Source organism: Netta rufina (assembly GCF_964035555.1).
Source record: "Netta rufina genome assembly, chromosome: 24".
Lineage (NCBI taxonomy): Eukaryota > Metazoa > Chordata > Aves > Anseriformes > Anatidae > Netta > Netta rufina.
In genome coordinates, this window is record NC_140148.1 from 915,494 (window position 1) to 939,173 (window position 23,680).

Genomic DNA, 23,680 nt, shown 5'->3' on the forward strand with positions numbered 1-23,680 from the left:
CCACCTCAACGCCCGCCTTGGGAACTTAACGCGGCAGCTGTCTCGGTTTCTGTCAGCACTGACGACACAATCATGGAGCTGAACTCCCAAGTGATCGAGCTGGAAGTGCCAGCCTGTTCTGCAGCAGATGTTCAGATTTAAAGCTCTCGCAGAATAGATAAATATCCAGGCTTTGGCCTTTTCTATTGCCACATGGTAATCAGCTCAGGCAGGTAGGTAAGCAAGGCAAGCTTGTGGGAGGAGGCATTATCCTTTATTAGACAAACTGATAGAGCTAGGGGGAAAAAACAGACAATCTTACATGCATGGAAGATCTTCGAAGTGCATAGTAGAGGTTGCTTCACTGTGTGAGACAACGGGAGGTTGGGTCCCATTTAGTTCCTCCGTTTCAGGAAAATGAAGGCAGACAGGCACCGTGTGGTGGCCTGTTTTGCTCCTGAGGTAAGAAGAAGGAAGGTTTGGCTGCCCAGAGTCTGCTCAGTGCCCAGGGCTGGTGGGGCAGCGGCAGGATGTCAGTGGGTTTCTGCTCTTCACTGCTGGAGCTGTGCTGCCAACGTCGGCTCTTGCACCTGGCTGTAAATCAGGACAGCCCTGAGCTTTCTGTAACTCATGCCAGATCCAAACTCTAGGAAAGCAGAATAGCCACAGTGGAACTTGCCTCAAGCCTGCATGCAACAAGGTGAAGGCCAAGTTTGCAGTTTTTCAGTGTCAGGGAACAAGTGAGGTTACTCCAGCGCGTGGACCTTTGGAGTTGTGCCCCCCTCTCTGTAGTGGGAAAGCAAATTAATGCAGCTCCTCAGCAGGGCTGTTCTGGTGTGAGACTATGATTAGGGCCGAGCTCCTGCTAGAGCAAATAGATAACATGTCCCAGGAATGTCCTTTTGGGCACAGAAATGCTACTTGGAAAGGCTCGTGTGCCCGATACATGGCAGGGCTGCCTTGTGAAACTGAAAATTCACAGGCTAGCAGGGTCTGCAAGTGTGAAAGCGCTGCAGGGGCAGCCTGGAAGAATGAAAGCTCCTGCTGATCAGCACGGGGTTGTTCTGGATTAGAACTGGAGAGGTTTTTCTGTCTTCTGCGTGAGGCCAAGTGTGGAAGCAGGGAGAAGATGCAGTTTAGAGCTGAAATGGCAAAGGCAGCCTTAGGCTGGGAGAAGCAGAAAGCTGCAGGAGGACGGAATGGAGGACTAGCTGCGAGCTGCAGCCACTCCTGACTTACCTGTACCCGTGCTGAGGCAGCTCAGCTCTGGCTTTTGGGAACAGCAGATTCACCCTGTGAACAGAGCTGGCGGGAGCTGATGGCCTACCAAGATTATTTTCAGACTAAACTGAAATCCAAACCCTGACTCTTGGCCAGCTGGAGTGGTTGTTAGACACTTACCCACTGTCTCCTCCAAAGCCCTGCCAGACCTTTATAAATGAGGAGGGAAGGGTGCAATTGAGTTTTACAGGCAGCTTTCAACTCTTTGTAAGCTAAAATTCAGGAGATCCTAATTACTGTAGCTGTGCTTGAGTGACAGGGTTTTAGTGTTTCCCTAGGGAGTTATTATTAATCCTCATAACAAAGAATGTATTTCCCTTGCATTTTTGTGCACAGTTTCTCAAAGCATTGTTCAAGCTCTCTGTTACCAAAAGCACCCTGCACAAACCCCTCGGGGTGGTTGCGTGAGGCTTTCTGGAGAGTTGCACCAGCGCAGCATTGCAGCGGTTAGACTAATGTAAAGCTCTGAGAACACATTCATGCATTAATGTACTGTGTCCAAGCAGTTTCCTCTCTGAAGCCCAAGCCTTCTTTGTCCTTTCTGGGTTTTAGCTTAGTGCTGCTCGTCCCAGCAGTGTGCTGGAGGGCAGGTAGGGTACACGCAGCAAAACCAAAGCTGGCAGTGGTGGTGTGACTGTGCAGAACAGCACTGCTGGTCCCTCTTGTGCCATCGTGTCCCACTTCCTCATTCCCTCAGGCAACCCCACCTCTGGGTTCCCGTTTTTCTTTAACTTTGCAATCCAGCTTTATTTTTCAATTCCAGTTTTCACCTACTGTGGTGTCCACCCTGTGCTCCCCTCTTGAACCGTTCAGTCATGAAGGTCCTTTGATGTGGTTTCCTCTGGAAATCGGTTGTGCTAGACTTCTGACTTCTGCCAGAGTTCTCAGTGTCTCACTGAAGTGCTTCCCTGCGTCTTCTAGGAACCTAAATGCCATTAATCCCTGACACTGGGACCTGACCAGACGTCCGTGCCACGTCCGTGCCCTGTCCGTGCAGTGACGAGCTCTCACTGCCTCACTCTGGTTTTGGGGATGAACGCACTGAACACACAGCGGTGGCCTCAGCTCTCATCTACACCGGAAAGTGAAACTAGGGTGTGAATTCACAGCACATAAATGACTTTTCGTAATACCTCTTTTGAGCTCTCCTCCTGCCTCTGAAAAGCGTCCTGAGGCAATGCCACTGCCATTGCTCTCAAAGAGGAGCAAATCTTGCTTGTGGGGCCCAGGAGCATCCCTGCAAGAGAGCAGATGGACTGAAAATCCCCCAGAGGTGCTCCCGGGCTGGGGTTTTTGGATGGATTAGGAGGGATTGTGCTGGATATAGACTCTGGTTTGTTGTCATGCTGGCTACCTGCAGCTCCTGCAGATTTTGGGGGAGTGGGAGGGAAGCAGAAAGCATCCCCTCTGCGTAATGGTGTCTGGCTGTAATAGCTCCTAGCTTTTTCATGTGGTCCATCCCAAAATCCCAAAGTGCTGCCAACTGGTAATGCTTTTGAAAAGCCTCTTGGAAAGATGGCATTCGTGGGGAAGGCCTGAGGCAGAGCATGATTTCTTTCCAGGGGAAGAGCAATGAGGCTCACCAGCAAGCCCTGGCAGCCGGGGCTGCTCCGGCTCTGCAGCTGCACGCTGCCGGATGCATTCAGCAGGCGGTTCCTGTGCTCGGGGTCTGTGCTCGGGGTCTGTGCTCGGGGTCTGTGCTTGGGGTCTGTGCTCGGGGTCTGTGCTTGGGGTCCATCCCTGGAGCTGGAGCTTGGTGTTGGCCATCCGTGTCAGCGAGCACACCGGGTGGCACGCACCGAGCCTCCCCTCTCCCCCCCGCCGCCCCCGGGGAGCCGTCCTGCTGCTCTCTGTTGCACTTGCAGTAAATCTGCGGGATCGCAAGCCACCCCAGCTGCCTCCTCCTGCCAGCTGTAGACATCACGATCACTTGTTGACACACACTCGCACATGCTACGTGTTTTGGGCCGCAACATCTGGCTCGCTCTGGGTTTGGTAATTGAAGCCGCGGATGCCAAGGGCTCCCCGCACCCACCCCCATCAGGTGCTGGGAGAGGGAGCGCAGCAGGGCCAAGGGCTGCGGCTGCAGAGCCACCGGCGGCGGGGAGGTTTTCCAGGTTTCCCACTGTTATTTGAGCTCTCGGCATCTACCGGCAGGCCTGGGGCTGACGGATCCCGGGAACCTCTGCGCCGCGCTTTGCTCGGGCAAATCCGGTAGCGGTGATGGGGAAGGGGCTTGTGGGGGGAGGCTGCTCCTTCCCCCTGCTGTCACAGCGTGTCTCAGCACGGATGTTCGCAGCGAGCATCCCTGAGCCTTCTAGCATCCCTTGTCCTGACACGAGTGTGAATTTACCGGGGACGTCAAGGAGTTAAAGGCACAATCTCCAGCCCATCTGTGTCTTCTGCCCCTGCCCATGAAGACCAGCGGCACGGCGCTGCCTGATCTCTCTGCTGACAGGGTTCAGATACAGATGCTGTAGCTCGTACGAGCGCTTTGCCCAAGGCTCCTGGCAGACTCATTTGACCTCTACCGAGCGATCCAGCCGGGGAAGGCAGCTGATGCTTACGGTCTGCCCGGGCGGCTGCTTCAGCACATCGCTCTGTGCCGAGTGGGCTGGAGGAGCTCCTGCTCTCGTCGCATTGTTCCTTGTGCTGCGTCCTCCCTGCTTCCCCTCGCCAGTAGTTTAATCCAGGGCAAAGCAGCTCTGTGTGTTTTCGAGGCTGCACCGGCCTCCCCCACCCCTTCTGCATTTCGTCAGTGGTTCCCTCTAGGAGCTCGCCCCGCCAATCAGGAGGCAAAGAGATGCTCTTCTGATTTCCCATAAATAAATTAATGAATGAAGAGCTTGGGTGCTGCACAGTGTCACCGAGAGGCCGGGAAACAGGTACGGCCCCTCGGGGGACAGCGAGTGCCGGGGGGAGGAGGTGCGTGCATGCCTGTGCTCGGGTGCCCGCGCGACTTTGGCTCACTTCTCCCGGCTCAGGGGTGAAGGCAGGAGTTTCCCCGCCAGCCTGTCACCTCCAGCCGGGGCAGCAGGCTCATTCCGATGACGTTTTGTACTTGGTTGCTTAAAACAGGGCTTCAAAACGCAACTGCTGCCTCATTTTGAAAGGGAGCTCTCGCTTCCCCAGCGCTTCCCTGTTTTTTTTTTTTTTCTCCGCAGCCTGCTCTCCCCCATGCACACCTGTTTGCAAAACACACAGAACGTCGGCGTTTCTGCACATGCACACGTACCTACAGCTTTCCGGGCTGGAGAAAAGCCAGTGGTCTAGAGCTTCAGACCTCTGTGTATGTCCAACGTAAGCAGCCAGCCTGCAGGTTTCTCCAGCCCTGCCTCCTCTAGGCAGCAGCCCTGAGCTGGAGAATCTGCTTCCTTAGGGAGGTGACGGGATTGCAGCCCTCGTTACTATTATTAATATTGGCATTAAGGGAGCGGGGCCCCTCCCCTCCAAATCACGGCCGTGTTGTGCTTGGCCGTTCTCGTGTGTCTCCTGGAAGGCTGCAGTGCCACACAGAGCTTGCAGGCTCCACGGAGCAAAGGGGGGGAAGAAACAGAGGCACGGGGAGGGGAAGTGATTTAGGGCGGTTTCAGTTTCCCTCTTTGCTCCCCAGCTGCAGTGCCTGGGCCCTCACCCCAACGTGCAGGCTCCCTGGGACGGCTGCTGGAGAAGGGCTCCCAGTGGTGCAGAGGGCTCCCGGTAGCTCCGTACGGTTCCATCTGCCGTGACCTCTTTGGCAAACACTATCTAGGATAGCATTTGGCTGTAGGTAGTAAAATCCTACCCCCAAATCTCTGGGAGATTGTCGGGGAGGTCTGTGAGGTCAGATCAGCCCTGCAGGTGAGTGTCCAGCCATCCACCGCCAGCTCAGCCTCTCTCCCTCCTCTTTTTTTTTTTTTTTTTTTTGCCTTTAATTTCGCAATTAAGATTTATTTCCCAGCTCAGGTTTCCCCCTTCCACCCTGCACTAATTCATTACTTGCCCTGCACTCCCTTCCTGACACTCCAGATTTAGAACATGTCTCCTCACGTGGTTTCCCCCTGCCCTCCCGTGGCCCCGTGCACCTTGTGGGGAGCTCCAAAGAGAGAAATTTATGGAGGGAAAATTTGGGGCTTTGCATATCTGCCGGGACATGAGCCATCTCGTTCCTGTGACTTTGTGAACGCTCTCAGGACTTCCCGTAGCCCCCAGGCACCGCTCTCCTTTCCCCCTCCAGGCAGATGTGGAAAGTCGGAAAGATTTTCACGCTCCCTCTGAGCTCATAAATCAAGAAGGCTTAATCTCCTACATCCAGGAGTCTGTGATGAGAAAATACAGATTCCCCCTTCTCCCCCCCCTAATTTCCACCACTCCCTTCCTCCTGTCTTTCATATTCCCGGCACATCTGGTGTGTGTTAGGCTGCCAGCTGTTGCATTGTGCGGAGTGATTAAACCATGTGGGAGGAATGGGGGAAGATTTTTATCTGGGCATTCATGAGTCTGCATTACAAGCCCTTTTTTCTTTAGCTCTCCCTAAGAAGAGGTCATCTGGAGTCAGGGGTAGTGGAATTTCAGAAAGGTTTTGTGCGTCTCCGTGTCTCCCCTGTATCTGCTCTCAGTGAGAAGTAAAAGATGTCGGCGTTAACGTGCAGGTGTTGTGTTTTGGGCTGTGGCCATCACGTTGGAACCACGTCTATGATATCGATTTGGTTGCAGTAATACCTTGCAGGAAGCGATCTCTGAAGGCTTTGAAGTGACTTGAAGGTGAAGGTTCCACATCCTAGCGCGGGTGCCCCGAGGAATCTGGTTTTCAGTTCATCCCCCTCTGCCCAACTCCCACACTTCTCTCTCTCCTCCCAGGCTCCTGGATTTCCACGCATCTGCCCAGCCTCTTCATCCCCCTGGCTTCCCTGTCTCCCGGAGGCTTATATGGGGTTTGGGGAGCATCTGTTGTATGGTCAGATGCTGCTTAACAATGTCACTGTGTGGAATATTTGCTGTGGTAGATTTGGAAAGCCCCAGACGGGCAGCAGAGGGGTTTGGGTGGGTGCATTGGGAATCTCCCATCACAGCAGAAGGGCAGGCAGGTTCTCCTAGGCGGGATGACCTTGTGGAGAGCAGCACACCTGAGAGATGCAGCTGAAATATGAGCTTGAATCGCAGCAGTTTTCAGATTTTCTTTGGGCTGAGGAGCCCTCGGAGGGTGGGTGCTCCTCTCGGCCACAGTGCAGGGATCTCTGGTGTCTGTGCTGGGATGGTCAGCGCCCTGTTTAATTCCCTGCAGTGAGATGGGATGAGTGAAATCCCTAGGAGTAGAAGGACTGATGCCACCAAGGAGCGGTGGAGGGGAATGCTGCTTTTCTCCTGTGAGTAATGTGAGCTGGCCGTCACTTCGTGGGCAGGGGGAGCAATTACTTCTCGTAAGGGGAAATGGATAAAAAGAGCCCCTGCTGCGGCCACATCTGGCCCAAATGAGTGACCTCTGTGCTTGCTGCTCGCCAGGGCTCCACCAGCCACCATGAGGGGAGCAAAGAGACCTCAGAGGTCGGGAGATCGGAGGTGAAAGGCAAGAAGTCCTCAAGCCATGGCAGCAGCCACAAAGGGAAAAAGACGGGAAGTGGGAAAAGCTCGGCGGGCTTCAGCTCAGCTTCCTCCAGCGGGACCTTCCAGCCTGCAGGTAAGGGGCAAAGGAGAAGCCAGGGAAGAGGGGATGGGGGTGATGCTTCACTTCACCGTTAAGCCCTCTGAATCTTTGCTGATTGCTCTGTAACCCCTCGAAGAGAAAAGGGAGAAGTCTCCTTGCTACTCGCTCCATGCACAGAGGGAATAACCGAGTGGGATGAGTGTTACAGCTCCCCTCCTGCGCAGGCCTGCTGCACTGCAAGGCAGAACAGATCCAGATGTCTGAGCGGAGGGAGGAGGGAAGGGGACACCGCGCGCAGGCAATATGGGCAGCACCTGCCCTCGCCTCCGTAGGTGGTACTGTCTGCAGGAGTGCTTTAAGGAGTGCCGGGGGAGAGACCTGAGCCAAAACCTGATACCCGGGCTCCCCTGAGCTTTGAGTTGAAACCTTGCAGGGCTCCCATCTGCTCTGATGTTCCTCGGTCCTTTTCCGAGCTGTTGTCAGAACCGCTCGCGTGCTGGGACCCTCATCGGGGCGGGAGGGAGGGTGGTGGTGCAGGGCCTCGGGGAGCACACACACGCACGTTTGGGTGGATGAAGCTGCTTTGTGCACCGCTTGTGCTCGCCAGAGAGCATGAGAGCAGCTGGGGGAGGTGGGCCAGGGCTGGGAGGTGACAGAAGCGTCCTTCAGCTCAGTCTCTGGCCTGTGCCAGGGGACCTGCCTTGTGACCGTGCTCTCGTTGCTTTGCGGGCTGAGTTATTGCCACTGCGAGCCTTCCTACATCTGCTTCCCCTCTGCTTCCCCCAGGCACCTCCTGCAGCTCCTTGCAGTGCTCCCAGGATTTCGTGACATTCCCCAAGCTCGAGCAGGACGACGAGAAGTACCGGAAGCCTGTCTCTTCCTCTTCGTCTTCGCACTGCTCCCCTCTGTATGAAGGCCAGAAGGGGGATATCTTTGAGCAGAAGGTGATCTTCTCAGGCTTCGGGTCCATCATGCGCTTCTCCACCTCGGCCGTGAGCCAGCAGCGAGGCCGTGATGCCTCCCCTGTGGACTACAAGGCCTCGAACCCTGTCAGCGGCCCTTCGGTGGGGAGCAGCGGGGCCGCTGGCGGCAGCGGCAGCAGCAGCAGCCACAAGCGCATGCCGTCCCTCAGCATGGAAGAGGGAGAGGTGCTGAAAGAAAAGAAGCACAAGGGCAGCAAGAAAAACAAGCATGGGCCTGGCAGGCCGAAAGGGGGCAAAAGCAAAGAGATTTTGGGTGCCCAGCTGGCTGGGTCCACGTCTACGTCTTCGTCGCCCTTCTCCGGGGGCTCCCTCGTTAGTTCCAGCATCAGCAACTCCTCGCGGCCCTTCAGCCACACGGGGAACCTGCCCAGCCTCAGCATGGAATCCCCACTGCTGAGTTCAGGTATGTCTCCCCTCAGGGCTCCAGGTGTGCACGGGTGCTCCCAGCCCCGCTCTCTTCAGCATCGTGTTTGGCTGGTGTCTGAGCCTGCAGCTGCCCAGGGTCCGGTCCCTCGCTTTCATTCCCAGAAGCTGTAAAAACCAGGTCTGGCCTCCCGTTTCCATCGTAGTGTCCATCCCACAGTCTCCTCTGGGTCAGCTTCATTTCTCCTTGGAGCTGGGAGCATTTCAAGCCCTTCTCCCTCGAGTGCTGGACCATCTCAGCAAACCAGAGCTGAATTTCTGAAGCCTACAGACAGGGATGTTCCCAGGCCAAACCAGCACAACCGCAATCCGACCCCAAATGAGGGATCCTCATGAGAGGTTCAAGTTTAACCCCTCTTTTCAGAGCAAACCCTTTCATCCTGGCCTGACCACATCCACGGAGGGCTGGAGGATGCTGTTAACTCTGCCGAGAGGCTGCCAGCAGTTCCTGAAGGAGTCCCCTGGCCTGGCAGGGCTGAGGGCAGCGGGGATGCACGGCAGGAAGGGGTTAAGGCAGCAGGCAGAGGAGGGGCGTGCAGCTCGGGGCTGAGGTTTGACACTGTTCTGGCAGCAGAACTTGTCATCGGTCTATTGTGGGTTGTTTGCAGATGCTCCAATTTAGGTCAGATTGCAAGGGGGGGGGGATATAATTTTGCTGTGTGCGTCTGGGAGCCGCGGCCCGTTCGTCTGTGCTGTCTGAGAGCGGAGAGGAGCTGCAGGAATCGCTGGGACCTCCATTATCATAAACCTAGGCCAATTTTTTTCCCCTGCCTTTCCCCCTCCCAAACCACAAAGTGATATTTCAGGGAGGAGGAGGCTGCCAGGCCTCGCTCTCCCCCTGCTCATCCCCTCATTCTCCTGCGGAGAGATGTTGGCAGAGCGCTGCAGGACCCGACCTGGGGCTGTGCAGATGGGGAGTTGGACGGGTCCCCTGCCTCCCAGCTCCCTCCTCACCTTCCTTCCTCATTTCTCTGGCCGTGTCCCACCTTGGTCCGTGGGCACCGTGGCAGGGGAGGGGATAGCTCAGCAAGAGCACGGGCTTGTGGCTTTGGTGAGTCACGGTGTGCTGTGGTTTCTCTGCCCGATTGTACCGGCTGTGGGCAGCAAATGAGAGGGAGGGGGAAGGCTGGAAACACCTCTGACAGAAGGACTGTGGGCTGCCACACCATCACTGTGTGCCGGGCCATGAAGGGCACGTTCAGCTTGGTCCCGTGCTTGGCGTCACCCTCCCTTTCTGAGACCAAGCCCTGCACAGCGCCAGCTGCCTCCAGGCCATGCTTAACGCGTCTCCTCCCCTCGCAGGGATCTACACCAGTAACAAGGACCCCATTTCCCACGGGGGCGGAGTGCTCCGAGCTGTGTGCAGTACACCCCTCTCTTCCAGCCTGCTGGCACACCAGGGTACGTCGTCTCTCCCACAGCTCAACCGGTCTCCCTTTGCTAGCACCATCCCAGCCTCCTCTTCCTCCTCGGTCTCCACCACGCAGGTAAGAACATCAGGAGCAGGGCAGGAGAGGGCCTGGTGGTCAGGCAGAGCAGGACTAGCTTGTGGGCACAGAGGAGCTGCTTTTTTCCATTTGGGAACGATGTTTTTCTTCCTGCAGATTGGAGGGGAGCTGCCAACAGTGGCTTCCCTCAGAGGCACTAGAAAGATGCAGAGGCAATTTGGCCTCACAGCCCGTTTGGGGGCAGAGAGGAACTGCAGCCTAAAAGGGCAGGGCACTCTGCACTGGCTGCAAATGCAGCACAGACAGGACGGGACGGTCGGGAGGCAGAGGCCTGGCTGTCGGTGCGTGTGCTGCGTCCCTGCTGCTTGCTGGCTGCTGGCCCTGGTGCCAGCCCTACCTTCGCTGTGCAGTACAGATAGCTCGGTGGGAGGGCTCGCACCTCCCAGCTGGGTGGGCTGCGTGTGTGCCAGGAGACAGAGCCTGGTCCTTGGTCAGGAGCTCACAGCGAGAGGTGTTTTACAGGGAGGAGGGAGTTAGTTTTACAGCTCCAGTGTTACGCAGCTCATTCAGGCCTCTTGGCTCTGAGATGGGGCTGGGAAGATTTCAGCTGTCTAGCGAGACTTCCAAGAAGATATTTTTAACGCTCTCTCAAGACCAAGCTGGGTTCAAGAGTCAGGAAGAGGAGGGATAATGAAAAGTTATTTTCCTCTTGCATTTTTGAGAAGTAATTTCTCTCTCTCTCTCTCTCTCTCTTCCCCCTCTCCCTTCCCCCCTGTTTTGCCATGTAGGTGTTCTCACTGGCAGGTTCAACATTCAGCCTCCCCTCCTCACATATTTTCGGAAGCCCCCTCACATCTGGGCTGTCAATCAACCCGCTCCTAAATCAGTCGGAAAGCAGCCGGGCAGGTACGTGAACCAGAAGGTATGTGAGCTTGGGCTCCCGAAGGGGTCTCCCTGGAAGAGGCAAGACAACCGCACTCATAGTTCTCCAGCTGCCCTCCCTGCTTGCTCCCATTCCATGCGTGTGACAGCCAGGGGCTAGGAGAGAGGGACAGTGCCTTTTTCCCCAGGCCAGGAGGTGCTTGCATTGCCCTAAGGAAGTTTTGGCCTTCGGTCCTGTAAAAGCACATCTGCTGCTGTGTCCAATGGCTAACGCGTGTCCCTGGGCACGTGCTGAGGAGGTGCAAGAGTGGAAATCCTTCGCTACGGAAATCTCTCGCCTTTTTACCTACTAAAGCTGTGCAAACCTGGTGAAAACTATTGCGAGCTTTTGCTTCCTCGAAATAAGCTGAAGGGTTTCTTGTTGTTGTTGTTGTTTAATGAGAGAGATCTTGCACTCTTAATGTTCATCTCCCACCTCTGTTTTGAGTTAGTTTCTGCTCTTCCGCTTTGGCTTTGTCATGAAATGCAAAATTCACTGTTTTCAACTTCCAAACGTGAACGTGCCAACACTGAATTGCTTACAACTGCTCATTTTTTCCCACCAAGGCAAATTCATTTTTCTTGGAAAGTTGCCTGGTTAATAAGCAGGAAACTTGAAGCATCATAAGACTTCTTTTTTTTTTTTTTTTTTTTTTCCGAGCAGAATGGGCCTGATTTTTGGTTTGCACCAGTAGTTAAACAAAAGCACCCTCCTGGTTTTCAGATGTTGCAGTTAGTGGTGCGACTGTCTCCTGCTCCCCTAGCCCAGAAACGTTGGCAGCTCGGCATGCTGGCTGCTGAGCTTGGGAGGTAAAACTCTGCCCAGCGTCACAGGCCAGGACTGTAAAAGGCACAGTCCTCCTTAGGGCTGAGTTCTCTGGAGAATCTGACGCCGGTGTGCCCCTGTTCGCCTTAACCAGCGTGCATGCCTGCATGTGAAGCATGAATGAACTTGTGTGCTTGCTTATGACCTCTGCAAGCCCATGGACGTTCCTTGTCTGTCTCTCTGTCACTGGCAGCACTTTGTCTGCATGCCCCTGCTGGCAGCTTGTGTCTGCTCGAGTGCCACGGGGAGGTAACCACACAGCTGGCACCAGGGGAGAGAGGGCACTGCATGGGAGCTCTGAGCCAGGCGTGATTCGGTCACCTGGAATTAAGGAAGGGATGGGATGATTCCAAGAGTTATTCTTCCCTCGCGGCAACCGACAGGAGAGAGGAGATGACCCGCTGCCACTTCCCCTTTGCTGTTATTTTGGCAAAGTGCTGACAGGAGAAGGAAGCAAGTCAACTTTCAGGAACAGCCTTGTGGTTCAGGCACAATACAGCGCTCAGCAGTCTGTTCCAGCCCCGAGGCTAATAATGAATGAATCATGTGGGCAAAGCCCAGCATCCGAAGTGCTCGAGAAAGCTTGATCCTTAGTTTCCATTTCCAAGATTGCTCTTTTTGTTTGTCTGGGATTTTAGGAGTTTCAGGACATGTTTCTTCCAGTTCCAGGCAGCCTTCAGAACAGCTCCTGTTGTCACCTTTTAAGTTTTCTCCATCACCATCTCCTCTTGCTGGAGCTAGTGACCCAGAGGGTGTTAAGCCAAATTCTCCTTTTTTTCCAGGGGGGTTAATTAACATGCATTAAACCTCCTGTGTGGCCATTTTCATTTTAAAGTGTGACGACTGCTTTAATCCCAAGTCGTTAACAGAGTGGTTGTGAAGTTTTAAGTATTCCTGCCTTGTCTTTAAAACAGATTACCTTTCCTGAGAGTGTCTGTGTAGACAGATCCCCTGCAGACATGGATTTCGTGGCAGCAATATTTGAGCTCTTCGTGATTTTAATGTGATGTAGGGAAATGGTGTTATCCTGTCTTACAGATGGGAGAACTGAGAAACTGTTATCACTGATGCAGGTTGATACCGGGTGCCTTTGGCAGTGTAAAAAGTCTGATTCTTATCTTCCCACTTGCTTAGCTACTGTCTAGTTCATCCTCCCACGGCTTGTCCTGGATCCTGCCTCATTATGATGACAGGCCAAACGTATTTATCTTCTGCAGTTGCCTCCAAGCCTCTTTTTCCTACTTGCTGCCCTGCGAAGTGCTGTCTCTGTGTGATAACTCAGTCATCTCCCGGTCCCCCAGACAACAGGGTGGTGCTGGCCAGCAGATAGTTGAGGATGGAGCCTGGCTGCAGCAAACTGGCACTGTGTATATGCACACAACCTCCCTGGTGTGCGAGCAAACAAGACAAGAACACGCAGACAGGCAGAGCTTAGCCAAATGTTTATTTGGTCGCAAGTTTAAACTATTGTGGCAAAGCTGCACGTGATGGGCTGGGGGTGTTTTTTTTTGAAAAGTTGAGGTGGTTTTTGGATGAAAATGGTACGGAGAAGCACTGACCGTTCCCAGCCTTCTGGTAGCTGATCATCAGTGGAGAAAATAGGAAGGCTTCGTGTCTTCCAGCATCTCAAGGACTTTGCTAACCTTGTCTCCACGTGGTGCCTTGCACCGAGAGGCTGCTGCTGGCTGGGAACTGCTGGCTGGAAACTGCTGGAAAGTGGTGGATTCTGCCCAGAAAGGTGAACCAGTTCTAGCTGATGGTCAGGAAGATGTTCCCACATGGACGAAGGGGTGAGGATCGGTCTCATACCTAAGAGCTGCCAAACAGCAGCTGCACGTGCTTGTTCTCAGCAGCAGAAAACACTGGCAATAACTTATTGCCCTGCTCAGGGCACTACCCTGTAAATCACAGCGCCTTGCAGTGTTCCCTGCAGGAGACTTCCTGGATTCTTGCACATAAGAAACGTCTCTTATTGTGTGAAGAAGAGGAGGGGCGAGCCAGCCAGCTGGTGCAGGCTGTAGTCACAACATCTGACACGTCCTGGAGCGAGGGGAACGTGTGTTCACAGGCTGGCAGGCTCGGGGGATGGAGAGCAAATGGCAGCTGAATCCACCTCGCTCCTTGCTCAGTGTTTGGATAGGAGATGTCCCTCACGGGCACACGCTCAGCAGCTCCATCCCTGGCACTGCGGTGCTCTGTAGGACAGAGGGGTGGCCATAGGGGTAGCTCCTGGACACTTCTTTAAGCACCTCAGAGAGGAGCAGAGCACCTGGAAACGCTGGGGCGCAGGGGAAGGATGCTGAAGGCACGGCGCTGCGGTGGCACCTTGGAGAGGCGCACCAGGGCGCACGGGATCCATCCTGCGGCTCAGCCATCGCGCATCCCCCCCGCCTTGCGGCTAAAGGGAAAGGCTCCTGCTGCCAAGGGGGGGTCGGGGAGGGGGGCAGCAGCCCAGCCGCAGACCCGCAGAGGCGGGGGGGGACCGCGGGGACACGCGGGGACACGCGGCCCCTCCTCTGTCGCCTCCCCCGGGCGGCGGGGGCGCATGCGGGCGGCCGGGCTGCTCCGTGCTCCCCTCTAGCGGGCGCCCACCCCCGGCTGCCGGGCACCTGCCGGCAGCGGCCGCCGCTGAGCCCCCTCCTGTCCCTCTCCCCACGCAGAGCCCGACCTGGAGGACTGCAGTTTTGGCTGCCGAGGGACGTCGCCCCAGGAGAGTCTCTCGTCCATGTGAGTGTCCTTCAGGAGCCCTCCGCCGCGCCCCGGGGAGCGCGGAAAGCAGCTGGGGAGAGGGTGGGGGGGGGACGCACGGAGCATCTCGCCTCCTCCTGGGGTAAGGAGAGGGGCAGCAGGGGTGGGGGGAGGCAGGATGCTCGGCTGATATCGGGGTGAACGGGGATGGAGGGCTGCCCTGGAGCGGAGCCGAGGAGATGGAGGCTGGGAGGGACGCGGCCGCTCCCAGGCAGAGGAGATGCAGGAGAAGGGAGCAGGGTGCGGGTGCAGACTAAGGGAAGCGTCGCTGACATCCCCCCCCCTGCCTCCCCAGGTCCCCCATCAGCAGCCTGCCGACCCTCTTTGACCAGACGGTGTCCTGCAGCAGCAGCGGGCAGCTGGAGAATGTTCCCCAGGCCACCCCAAACATCGAGCAGCTTCTGGAGAAGCAGGGCAATGGGGAAGCCGGCGTAAACAGTGAGTCGCTGGGGGCACGGGCTGCGGGAGGAGAGGTCCCTGTGCATGGTTTTGGCAGAGCCAGCTGGGATTTTGCCCACGGCAGAGGAGCCAGGCTGGGGACAAAGCCCTAGCCTGGGCCATGGGGGGGTAGCTGGCAGCGGGGCTGTGATCTGCAGGTCAGTCTCATTCCCCAGCGTGGTCTAATTGCGGTACCCCTGTGCGGTTCCCCTTCTCCTCTTCCCTCTGCCCCCCATCCTCTCCCCCGACCCCGTCTCCTTTCCCTTCTTCCGTTCCCTGCAGTTGTAGAGATGCTCAAAGCCCTGCACTCGCTGCAGAAGGAGAACCAGCGGCTTCAGGAGCAGATCATGACGCTGACAGCCAAGAAGGAGCGCCTGCAGCTCCTCAACGTGCAGCTCTCCGTCCCTTTCCCGGTGGTGACCAGCAGCAACGGCCCGGGCAGCCAGGCCCAGTACATCCTGCCTGCCAACGGTGAGGGGCAGTGGGAAGTGTCACCCCGTGCCATTCCTAGCGGTGCTCCGGGGTGGGCAGGGGGGGACACGGCAGGGAGGATCTGACCCATTTATCTCGCTGCAGCCACTGATGGAAGCTCTCTCCCTTGCCATTGCTGTGGCAACGTCAGGCTCCACCCCTGACTCCGTTCTCACTTCTTTCCTCCTTCCAGTCTGCAACAACGACTCCCTGAGCATCAGCAAGAGCCCGCCGTGCAAGAACAGCTTTGGGATCGAGAACTCGCTCTCCACTTCCTCTGAGGTACAGGGGCCACCGCCTCCCCCAGCCAGCTGGGAAAGGGACCTGGGGCGGGACCAGAGCAGTGCAGTCCAGTGCTCTGATGTGATGTCCAGCTCATAAATCCGAGTAGTGAAGGCCCAGAAATCAGCTTTCTTTCTCTGGAGTGGCCGCTCTTCGGTTTATCTCAGTGCTGAGGGGAGCTGAGCCTGAGAGCAAGAGGCGAGAATGCTTCTAGGTTATTCTGGCTGCGCTTGCAGACATCCAGCAAAGTATGCATGAGTTCTGGGACCTCTCTGAGCATACACCTGCACTCACAGCCCCCCTTCCCACCTCCAGCTCCTGTCCAGAGCCCCCCCTGGAGCTGAGCTGACCTTTCACAAGCTGCCCCAGTCCGATGCTCTTATGTCCATTTCTCCCCCAGGACCCTCATTCAGGTTGCCCCAGCAGGAGCAGCTCTTCCCTGTCCTTCCACAGCACTCCTCCACCCCTGCCCATGCTGCAGCAGAGTCCTGCCTCGCTACCCCTGCCCGGGGTGCAGCAGGTGAATGGCCTGGCCAGGGTGGCAGGCAGCGGGCTGGGGGGAGGCACCACGGCCAGCCACAGCCTCTCCACGGTGCCCATGGTGGACGGCCTGATGGGGACCCTGGCAGGAGGCCAGCAGATGCCCATCAACGGGATCCTGGGGAATCTGAACGGAGCTCAGGCCGCCCAGCCTCCGAGCGCGCTGACGCAGGCGAGCGGGCCTCCGACCTTGCAGCTCTCCACCAGCCTGAGCAGGTGAGGACGGGGAGCTCGCGGGGACGGCCCTGCCCTCTCCATCAGAAGCTTAGCACCGGGAGGGAGGGAGGGAGGCCCTGTGTGTACAGGACCAAGGCGGGCCGTGCTGATTTTCCCTGCCCTGCTCCCCTCGCAGCGTGCCCAGCCTGAGTCCCCTGACAGAGCAGCAGCGGCACGTCTTGCACCAACACGAACAGCAGCTCCAGCAGCTCCAGCAGCTCCTGACTTCTCAACCGCTTAATCCGGTAAGTGTGCCTGCTGGCACCTTTTATCTGATGAACTGTTTAATGAGAAAGCCTCGGAGCAGGGAGCAGAAAGTACGGCTCCCTCCTACACACGACCCCCCTTGCCCAGGGGGCTGCGGCGTCACGTGCTCTTCCCCTGTCTCGGGGCTGCGGTGGGTGCAGTGAGAAGAAAAGCTTTAGGCAGGAAGGTGCGGCACCTCCTGGAGGGGGGAGATGGGGATTTGCAATTTTTTGTACAAAGGAAAAAATTTAATCTGGGTTTCCCACATCCTGAGGGTGTGAGAACGTGGTAACGCTAAGCCTCCGTAAAATCAGGAGTGCTGTTACCTCCTCCAGACATCTCTGAATGCAAATCATGTCTGCTCCTGCTGCCACGAGAGCACCGAGCTCGGGGCTTGCAGATGTGTGAGGCTCACAGGAGAGAAGGAACTTGCTTGAGGACACTGCTCGAGTTTAGGACGAGATAAACACCAAATTACTGAGCCCTGAGGCTCGTGAGTGTGCCTGGGCACATTGGCAAAGAGAACGAGAGGTGGCAGGGGGACTTGTGGAGGTGGACGAGGACTTTGGGGTCGGAAAAAGGATCAGGCAGCCCCGTCCCAGGCTGCTGTGGGAAAGGCTGCACAGGTGGATGGTAAACAAGCCCCTGAGAGCTGCATTCACTCACCCTGCAGAAACCTCGGCGCTGTCCCTCCCCTGCGGTGGAGCTGCATGGCAGCGCTAACGCCGTCAATGAAGCCGTGCACATTTATATCTCCCTTGGACGTGGCCCAGTGTTTGGGATAGGTTTCTGGGTCAGGCTATTTATAACCGAGGAAAAGCAAATTTCAAAAGGCTTCTCTTTTCAGCGGCTGATGTCACCGTGTCATCAGCTGCATCCCTATGGGTATGGAAACAATGTCAGCCCTCAGCCTGCCGTTTCGGTCGATGGTTGCCATAGTGATTTCCGCAATTTGGTGGGATTTGAGGGCGTCCCTCTGGGCGCAGGTGAGCCGTGGCCCTCATCCCCCCGTCCTGCTCACCTGCACCAACCCTGTGGGACAGGGCTGAGCTGTGAAGCAGGGCAGACTGAGGAAAAAAAAAAAAAAAAACAAACAACAAAAAAACAGCAGCCAGCACAGAAATCCAGGTCAGTGTATACCCCAGATTTAAAATCCACGGATCAGTTGTTTGGAAAGGGCTGAGTAGATCGGTGTGCCTGCAGGTGTCTCAGTGAGGGTCAGCTAATCCCATGCTTCAGGAAGCAGTGGGGCTGGGCAGGGCAGAAGCACGGCATGCTAATGAACTTCACAGGCTGTTCCTCTCTCTACCTGTAGATAAATGAGGAAGGGGACTTCCTCTGCGCTGCCAGTTGCAGTGCCTGGGGCGGAGCGTGCTGCTCTGGCTCCTGGCTCCTTTGGGTTAGTTGTCACCTCTTCCTGAGCCCTTTGTCCCTCCCCTGACGGCTCTTCTCGCCCTTCCCTTCCCTGCAGGAGCAGCAGGCCCTGGTGTTCCAGATGATGCAGCAAATCCAGCAGAAGAGGGAGCTGCAGCGGCTGCAGATGACGAGCTCGTCCCAGCTGTCCATGAGCAGCCTCCTGGCGGCCACCTCTGCCCCCCTCCTGCACTCCAGCACCAGCGCCCTGATGACCTCGGCCCCCCAGGCGCCCCCCAGCAGCAGCTCCCTCATGGCCTCCCTCTCCCCCCAGCAGCTCAACCCTAGCAATGCCCTCCTGGCTCCGCAGGCCACCCCGCCACTCAGCGCTCCTGGGAACAGCCTCATGGCTTCGGGGACAGGCATCCCACCTGTCCTTACAGCACAGACTAACCCGTTTCTCAACCTGCAGGCTGATGGCAACACCCCAAAAGGAACGGTGCGTATGCTGCTAGCGCTACCCTAACCCCAGTGAGCTCGTGGTGCTAGGCGCTGTGCAGACCCGGGGAGAGGCAGTCTGCGCTGCAGTTAACGGGGGAACGAGGGCACCGCGTAGGCAGCAGAGCCAGAATCCTCCACTGGCTTTGCTCCATCCCTCACTAGCCCGTGTCACGGCCTGATCCGACCTCCGTGGACTTCTGTAAGGCCCAGGCAGGGTGAGGTAGGCACAGAGCTCCCGGGGTGCCCTTCCCTGTGTGCACGCGGGCGCAGACACACACCAGACCTGCTGCGGGAGCGAGGCAGAGGCAGGCCGTAGATTTGTCTCCGTTGACCCTAAGACTTGGACGGGCAGCGTGCCCCTTGCAGTGCTGGCCCTATTAGGGCCTCGTGATGAGATGTAAAGGTGACTGCATGTTGAAACCCGGGGTTTAGAAGGAATCTCGCACCTGAGAGGAGAGGTGGTGGAGGTGCGGAGAGGTCTGCAGCCTCTCCGTAAAGCACCCTTGTCCTGGAACACCAGCGTCTAGGGACTGATGGTGTGGTACTTTTGCCTGTCCTTCATCCTCCCCTGGCCCGTACCAGTTCCCAGAAGGTCCAGTCCTGGCTGGAGACACTTAGGAGCCAAAGGCCAGGGACGAGGGGCCTGTTTGGCCTGAACCGGGCAGAGGGGAAGCCTGGGGCTCCCGTGTCTCCGATGATCTCGGTGGCGCCCGAGAGGTCGCGGTGAGCAGGGCCAGGTCAGCAGCACAGCAGAGCTATCTGCTTCTGCCCCCTCGTGTCGCTGCCTGTCCAGTACTGATACCTGTCTCCTCTGCGTCTCTTTTTCTGTTTGTTTTTTAAAGAGCATGAATGAAAAGGGAGCTCCTCTTACCCAGGACAAGGGCTAAGCTCCCCCCTCACCCCGAACAAACCAGCAGCCAACTCCTCTCAGCCAGGGGAATGTGGCTTTCCACAGTCAGCAACTTTGATACTGTTAGAGCAATGAGCACAAGGCTTCCAAGAAGCATTTCCTGCCGCTGGGCAATGCCAAGAGGTGCTTTGGAAGACAGCACGTCTCTGACCAAGCCCTGGCATCGGGAGGAGCGAAGGCGGGGGGCAGCCTGCCGCGCTGGGCTGTGCCACACATGCTCAAAGTGAAGCTGTGTTTCCACGCAGAGTGGAGGAGAGCTAACACCAGCTGCCTGCCGGGAGTGCAAGCATGTGTGTACGTGCGTGTAGCCCCCAGGCCGAGGCACTAGAGACCGTCGAGCACCCTTGGCCAAGATCTCGGTGGAGGGAGGCCCCTCTGCTGAGGACTCTTTTCGGCACGGTGCAGAGGAATCTGGCAGTGCCCTCGGAGGCAGCCCTGGATGTGCCACGGCTGGGGAAGTGGGACGTGGTGGCAGTGCCCGCGTGGTCTGCTTCGCCCAGATGGGGAGGCTGAGAAGAAGCCCCCTGCAGCTGAGGTTTCTCAACTGCTTCTCATCTGCTGGGCTCTTAGGATGCTGTTGTCTCTGTAGCCATCGTACGATGCCCCTGCACGCCAGCTGGATCCGTACCCAGCCTGAAAAGACACGAGTGGTGGAGCGATGGGGAAGGATCGGTGCTTGGGGAGGTGAAAGCCACCAACTTCTTTAAAGGACATTGCCACGTCTGCTCACAAGCTGCTGTTGGGTCGGTGCTGTACATTTCCCGTGAAAAGCACACTCCTGCTCCTCCTGCCGTCTTTCAGTCTACTTCCAAGATTTCCGAAGCCTAAAATTTCAGCTTGCAAAAAGGGGCCGTAGCCAGTATTACCCTTACCGTAGCCAACTTCAGAAGGTGCGTTTGAACCTGGCACTTGTTTCCTAGGCTAAGCTGGGCGATAGAAATGTGTGTGTGTGGAAAAGACAGTCCCAGATCTGGTACCTGTTCATCCTTACCCACCACAAATCATTCCAGTCTGGCAAAAAAAAAAAAAAAAAAAAAAAAGAAAAACAAGAAAAACCTAGCAACGTTCTTCCACTGGTCTTGGGCACTTGAGAAAAGGGATCTCCGAGCAATGGGACAACCTCCCAAGCTGGGACATCGGACCCTTCGCTGTTTTCCACCTCTTGACCTTAACTCCTCCGTCTTGCAGCCTGGAACCTCGGCAAAGGCAGCGGCTTCCTCTGAGCTGGGATGCGATGGATTGATTGAAGGACAGGTGGGGCTGCCCCGAGGGAAGGGGAACATCTACGTCAAACGTACGCATGCCCCTTTGCCTCGTCCCCTGGCTAAATGCAGAGCTCTGGTGGGTGGGGGCAGGTGCGAAGACTCCAGCAAACAGAAACTCTGAGGGTCTTAAAAAATAATAATAATAATAACTGTCAGACCTTAACAACCATTTTTCAGCACATTCCCACTGCCCCTAACTGGTTTGCACTATTCAAATTTGTCAGCAGTGGGGCTGTGCTGATAGTACTAGGGAAGCTTGTGATAGGCAAAAACTCATCTGCTAAATCTTTCATCCTTTTTTGTTTTGTTACTTTTGTTTGGAGGATTATCACCACAATGGCTGGGTAAGGCTAAAACAAGAGGAAGAACCTTTTTGATCTCAGCCTCTCGTTCTGTGAACTGGGCAGAACACTGCTGTCTGCTCAGAAATATATATATTATATATATATAATTTTTTTTTAATACAGAAAAGCTAATGTTTTAACAAGGTTAAGAAGCTATTGGCAAGATGCAGATGGCAGCTAAAAGTGAAAATACAGGAAAAAAAAGTCTCCTTCCCTCCCTCCTGGTCTCTGCAGCCTAGCGAGGAGCAGCTGAAGCGTGGCTCCTGCTGATGCTCCCCATCCCCAGCCGTCGTGTTGTGGGCTGAGCCGTGCCCCCGTCCGTCAACCCAATCCTTACAAAATGTGAATGAGATATTTCAGCTTCAAATGGTTTGACTCCAATCCTGGCTCCCCATCCCTGAAATTTCCCCTGGCACAGTCATGTGCTTGCACTTTTTTTTATTCCCTCCTCCCCAAACAGCCACGCTGTGCCCCTGCTCCTCTGCAAGCATCGGTGCCACAGCCAATTCCGAGGCTGCCGTGCTAAATTCAGCCCTGCCGTGCCCCGTGTGTGTGTGATGGCTGCAGGCAGGTGAGGCCCGGACCTGCCAACCTCCGTGCACCAGGTCCATGGGAGTCAGGAGCTGCTGGGCCCAGCGACGAGCGCGGGTCTGGGTCAGCGGGATGACGGACAGGAGGGCTGGGGGTACAGCAGTGGCTCTTAAATCTGCAGATGTGATAGCTGCCAGCCAGCTGCTTGCCCAGCTGGGTTTGTCTGGGTTTGAGTTATGTTCTATTTTTTTTTTTTTTTTTTTTTTTTTTTCTGGAAGATCCCAAACTCGAGTTGCCACCTGTTGTGCTGTCGTGCTTACCAGCAGCACAGCCTTCAGACTGCTCGGGAACCACCGGGACCTGACGTCGTGTCCAGGCCTGGTCAAACTGTTCCAAAATTTAACCGCATTTCACGCCCTGGGATTAACGAGCTGGGAGCGGGAGCAGAGGGGATGGAGGAGGGCAGGCTGGTTAACGGCTGTCCCCAGAGCAAGCTGGCTCCTAGGACAAATAGAAACCTTGTTCAGATCAGTGGGATGGTGCCCAAATCCCTGGGTGACAGCAGAAAGGTGGCAGGGGGTCAGCGAGAGGTACGTGAGGAAGGTGAGCGCGCAGTCGGGGCTGGAACATGCCGCAGGAGCCCTGCAATGCTGCTGGGAAGACACCCGGGGAGCCCACCCGGTTGGAAATCGAGGACTGAATTCAAGGACTGTGTTCGTAGACAGGATCTCTGCTAAAAGCAGGAGGGGCTGAGCTATGCTGGGGTCTTGGGTCCCTGCTCCTGCTGGGCACGTCCCCGCGTTCGCTTGTGGCGCTGGTTGGAGCACGAAGCCGCTCTCCGGGACCCGCGAGGATGAGGCTGGAGCTGACGAGGGGGGGAAGAGGCGTTCAGATAGCACTTACACATTTCTCCGACCTCTTCCAAAGGCGCCTGGCCCCTTTGAAGCGTGCTCCTCCTCGTCAAATCGCCTCGACCTGCCCCAGAGCCAAAGGTGCCTTTGGCAGCCCGAGGGGAGCAGGAGGGTCACTGCCGGAGGGCCGCCGCCGAGCACCCGCATCTGGAAAGGAGGAGCAGGGGAAAGAGAAATAAAAGCTAAAGATTATCTGTGTTTCAGTTGCACTGGGGTACGTTTCTTTACCCGTTTTGATGCTAATGTCTCATTTAGTATGTTGCATGTGTCTTTTTTGTTTTGATTTGTTTTTTATTAAATAAAAGAGAAAAATGTGTATATTTTTGGCAATTTAAGGTAATGTAGCTAAGATATATTTTTTTCACGCTGCTTGACTGTTCTTTATTATAATAAATAATATTAATATTAACATCCAAGACTTTTTAATGCAGTTAGGGTTTCGGCACTGAAAAAAGAATGAGGTCTGGGTGATGAACCCCCACCTGGGCGCTGTGCTGTCCGTGGGGCTGAGGTGCACGGGCAGGGTTTCTGCCTCTGCTGGCCTTGCACCTCGCGAGGCAGAGTTTGCCACACAAAGCCTGGGCTTGCAGAGTTGGACCATCGAAGGCTTTGGGTCATTGTAGGAGTTACTTGGAGGGAGAAGCAGGTTTGGTGCCTGCATCTGAGGACTCGGTTGCTCTCTGCTGTGGCCGGTAGCTGCAAAGCCTCCTCTTGGTGCCCAGAACCGCTGGACCTGGAGCAGATCCCCACCGATGTAATGGGTTGCTGAGGGCGGAGAGCGGCTTGTGCCAGCTGAGGAACTTGTCCTCTGGTTTCTCAGACTGGAAGGAAATGCAGTGTTTCTGCTTCGGTCCTTTGGTGTGGAAGTGGTGGGAGAGGAGCCCAGTGCAGGAGGAAACCCGCTGGGGAGCTGGCAGGCAGCGTGCGGGCGCTCGGTGCCAGGGCACAGGCTGGGAGGGAGGCACGGGGGCTGCTCATGGAGCACCAGGGGCCCGGATCCAGTTCTGCTGTGTTTCTTGGAGCCCTGAAGCACAAAGAAGCTGACTATTTCTGCAGCGTTGGGTTGGTTTGTTCCTGGCATGGTTCTTCTCTTTCCACTGCTTAGCTCTCGGTCGCATTTCTGTTCCTGTTTTGCAAGGAGGGGGCTGGAGAGGCAAGAAAGGATGGCACTGAGCTTTGTTCCGTGGTTCTGTGACAGATAAGCAGGTCGTGGCATCTTCTTGGACCAGGATAATGGGAGAAATATATCTACAGCAGGTGCATGAAATGTATCTGTCCAAGCAATCCCATGCAAAGCCCCTCTCTTCTACAGCTCCTACAGGCTCTGCCACTGTTCTCTCCCAGCCACTCACCAGTGTCACCAGACGTGGCTCTTGCACACACAGTGGCTGTCTCGGTCCTGGACACCACGGAGCCTCATTTTTCCCCTGTTTCTACACT

General features: G+C 56.1%; 1 protein-coding gene across 2 annotated transcripts in view; it reads left to right on the forward strand.

The window, feature by feature from the left end:
* The window catches only part of MLLT6 (MLLT6, PHD finger containing), a gene marked incomplete at its 5' end in the record, with an annotated part of 44,685 nt that extends 22,123 nt beyond the window's left edge, over positions 1-22,562 (forward strand). For both annotated transcript variants that reach the window (XM_084301275.1, XM_084301276.1), the window contains 12 exons: positions 6,742-6,916; positions 7,670-8,269; positions 9,592-9,776; positions 10,526-10,643; positions 14,145-14,211; positions 14,528-14,670; positions 14,953-15,141; positions 15,335-15,423; positions 15,824-16,179; positions 16,316-16,424; positions 17,897-18,277; positions 19,122-22,562. In XM_084301275.1, the coding sequence (XP_084157401.1) occupies positions 6,742-6,916; positions 7,670-8,269; positions 9,592-9,776; positions 10,526-10,643; positions 14,145-14,211; positions 14,528-14,670; positions 14,953-15,141; positions 15,335-15,423; positions 15,824-16,179; positions 16,316-16,424; positions 17,897-18,277; positions 19,122-19,166 (2,457 nt within the window). In that variant the 3' untranslated portion in view covers positions 19,167-22,562. The remainder of the gene's footprint in view (positions 1-6,741; positions 6,917-7,669; positions 8,270-9,591; positions 9,777-10,525; positions 10,644-14,144; positions 14,212-14,527; positions 14,671-14,952; positions 15,142-15,334; positions 15,424-15,823; positions 16,180-16,315; positions 16,425-17,896; positions 18,278-19,121) is intronic.
* Positions 22,563-23,680: the final 1,118 nt, after the last annotated feature.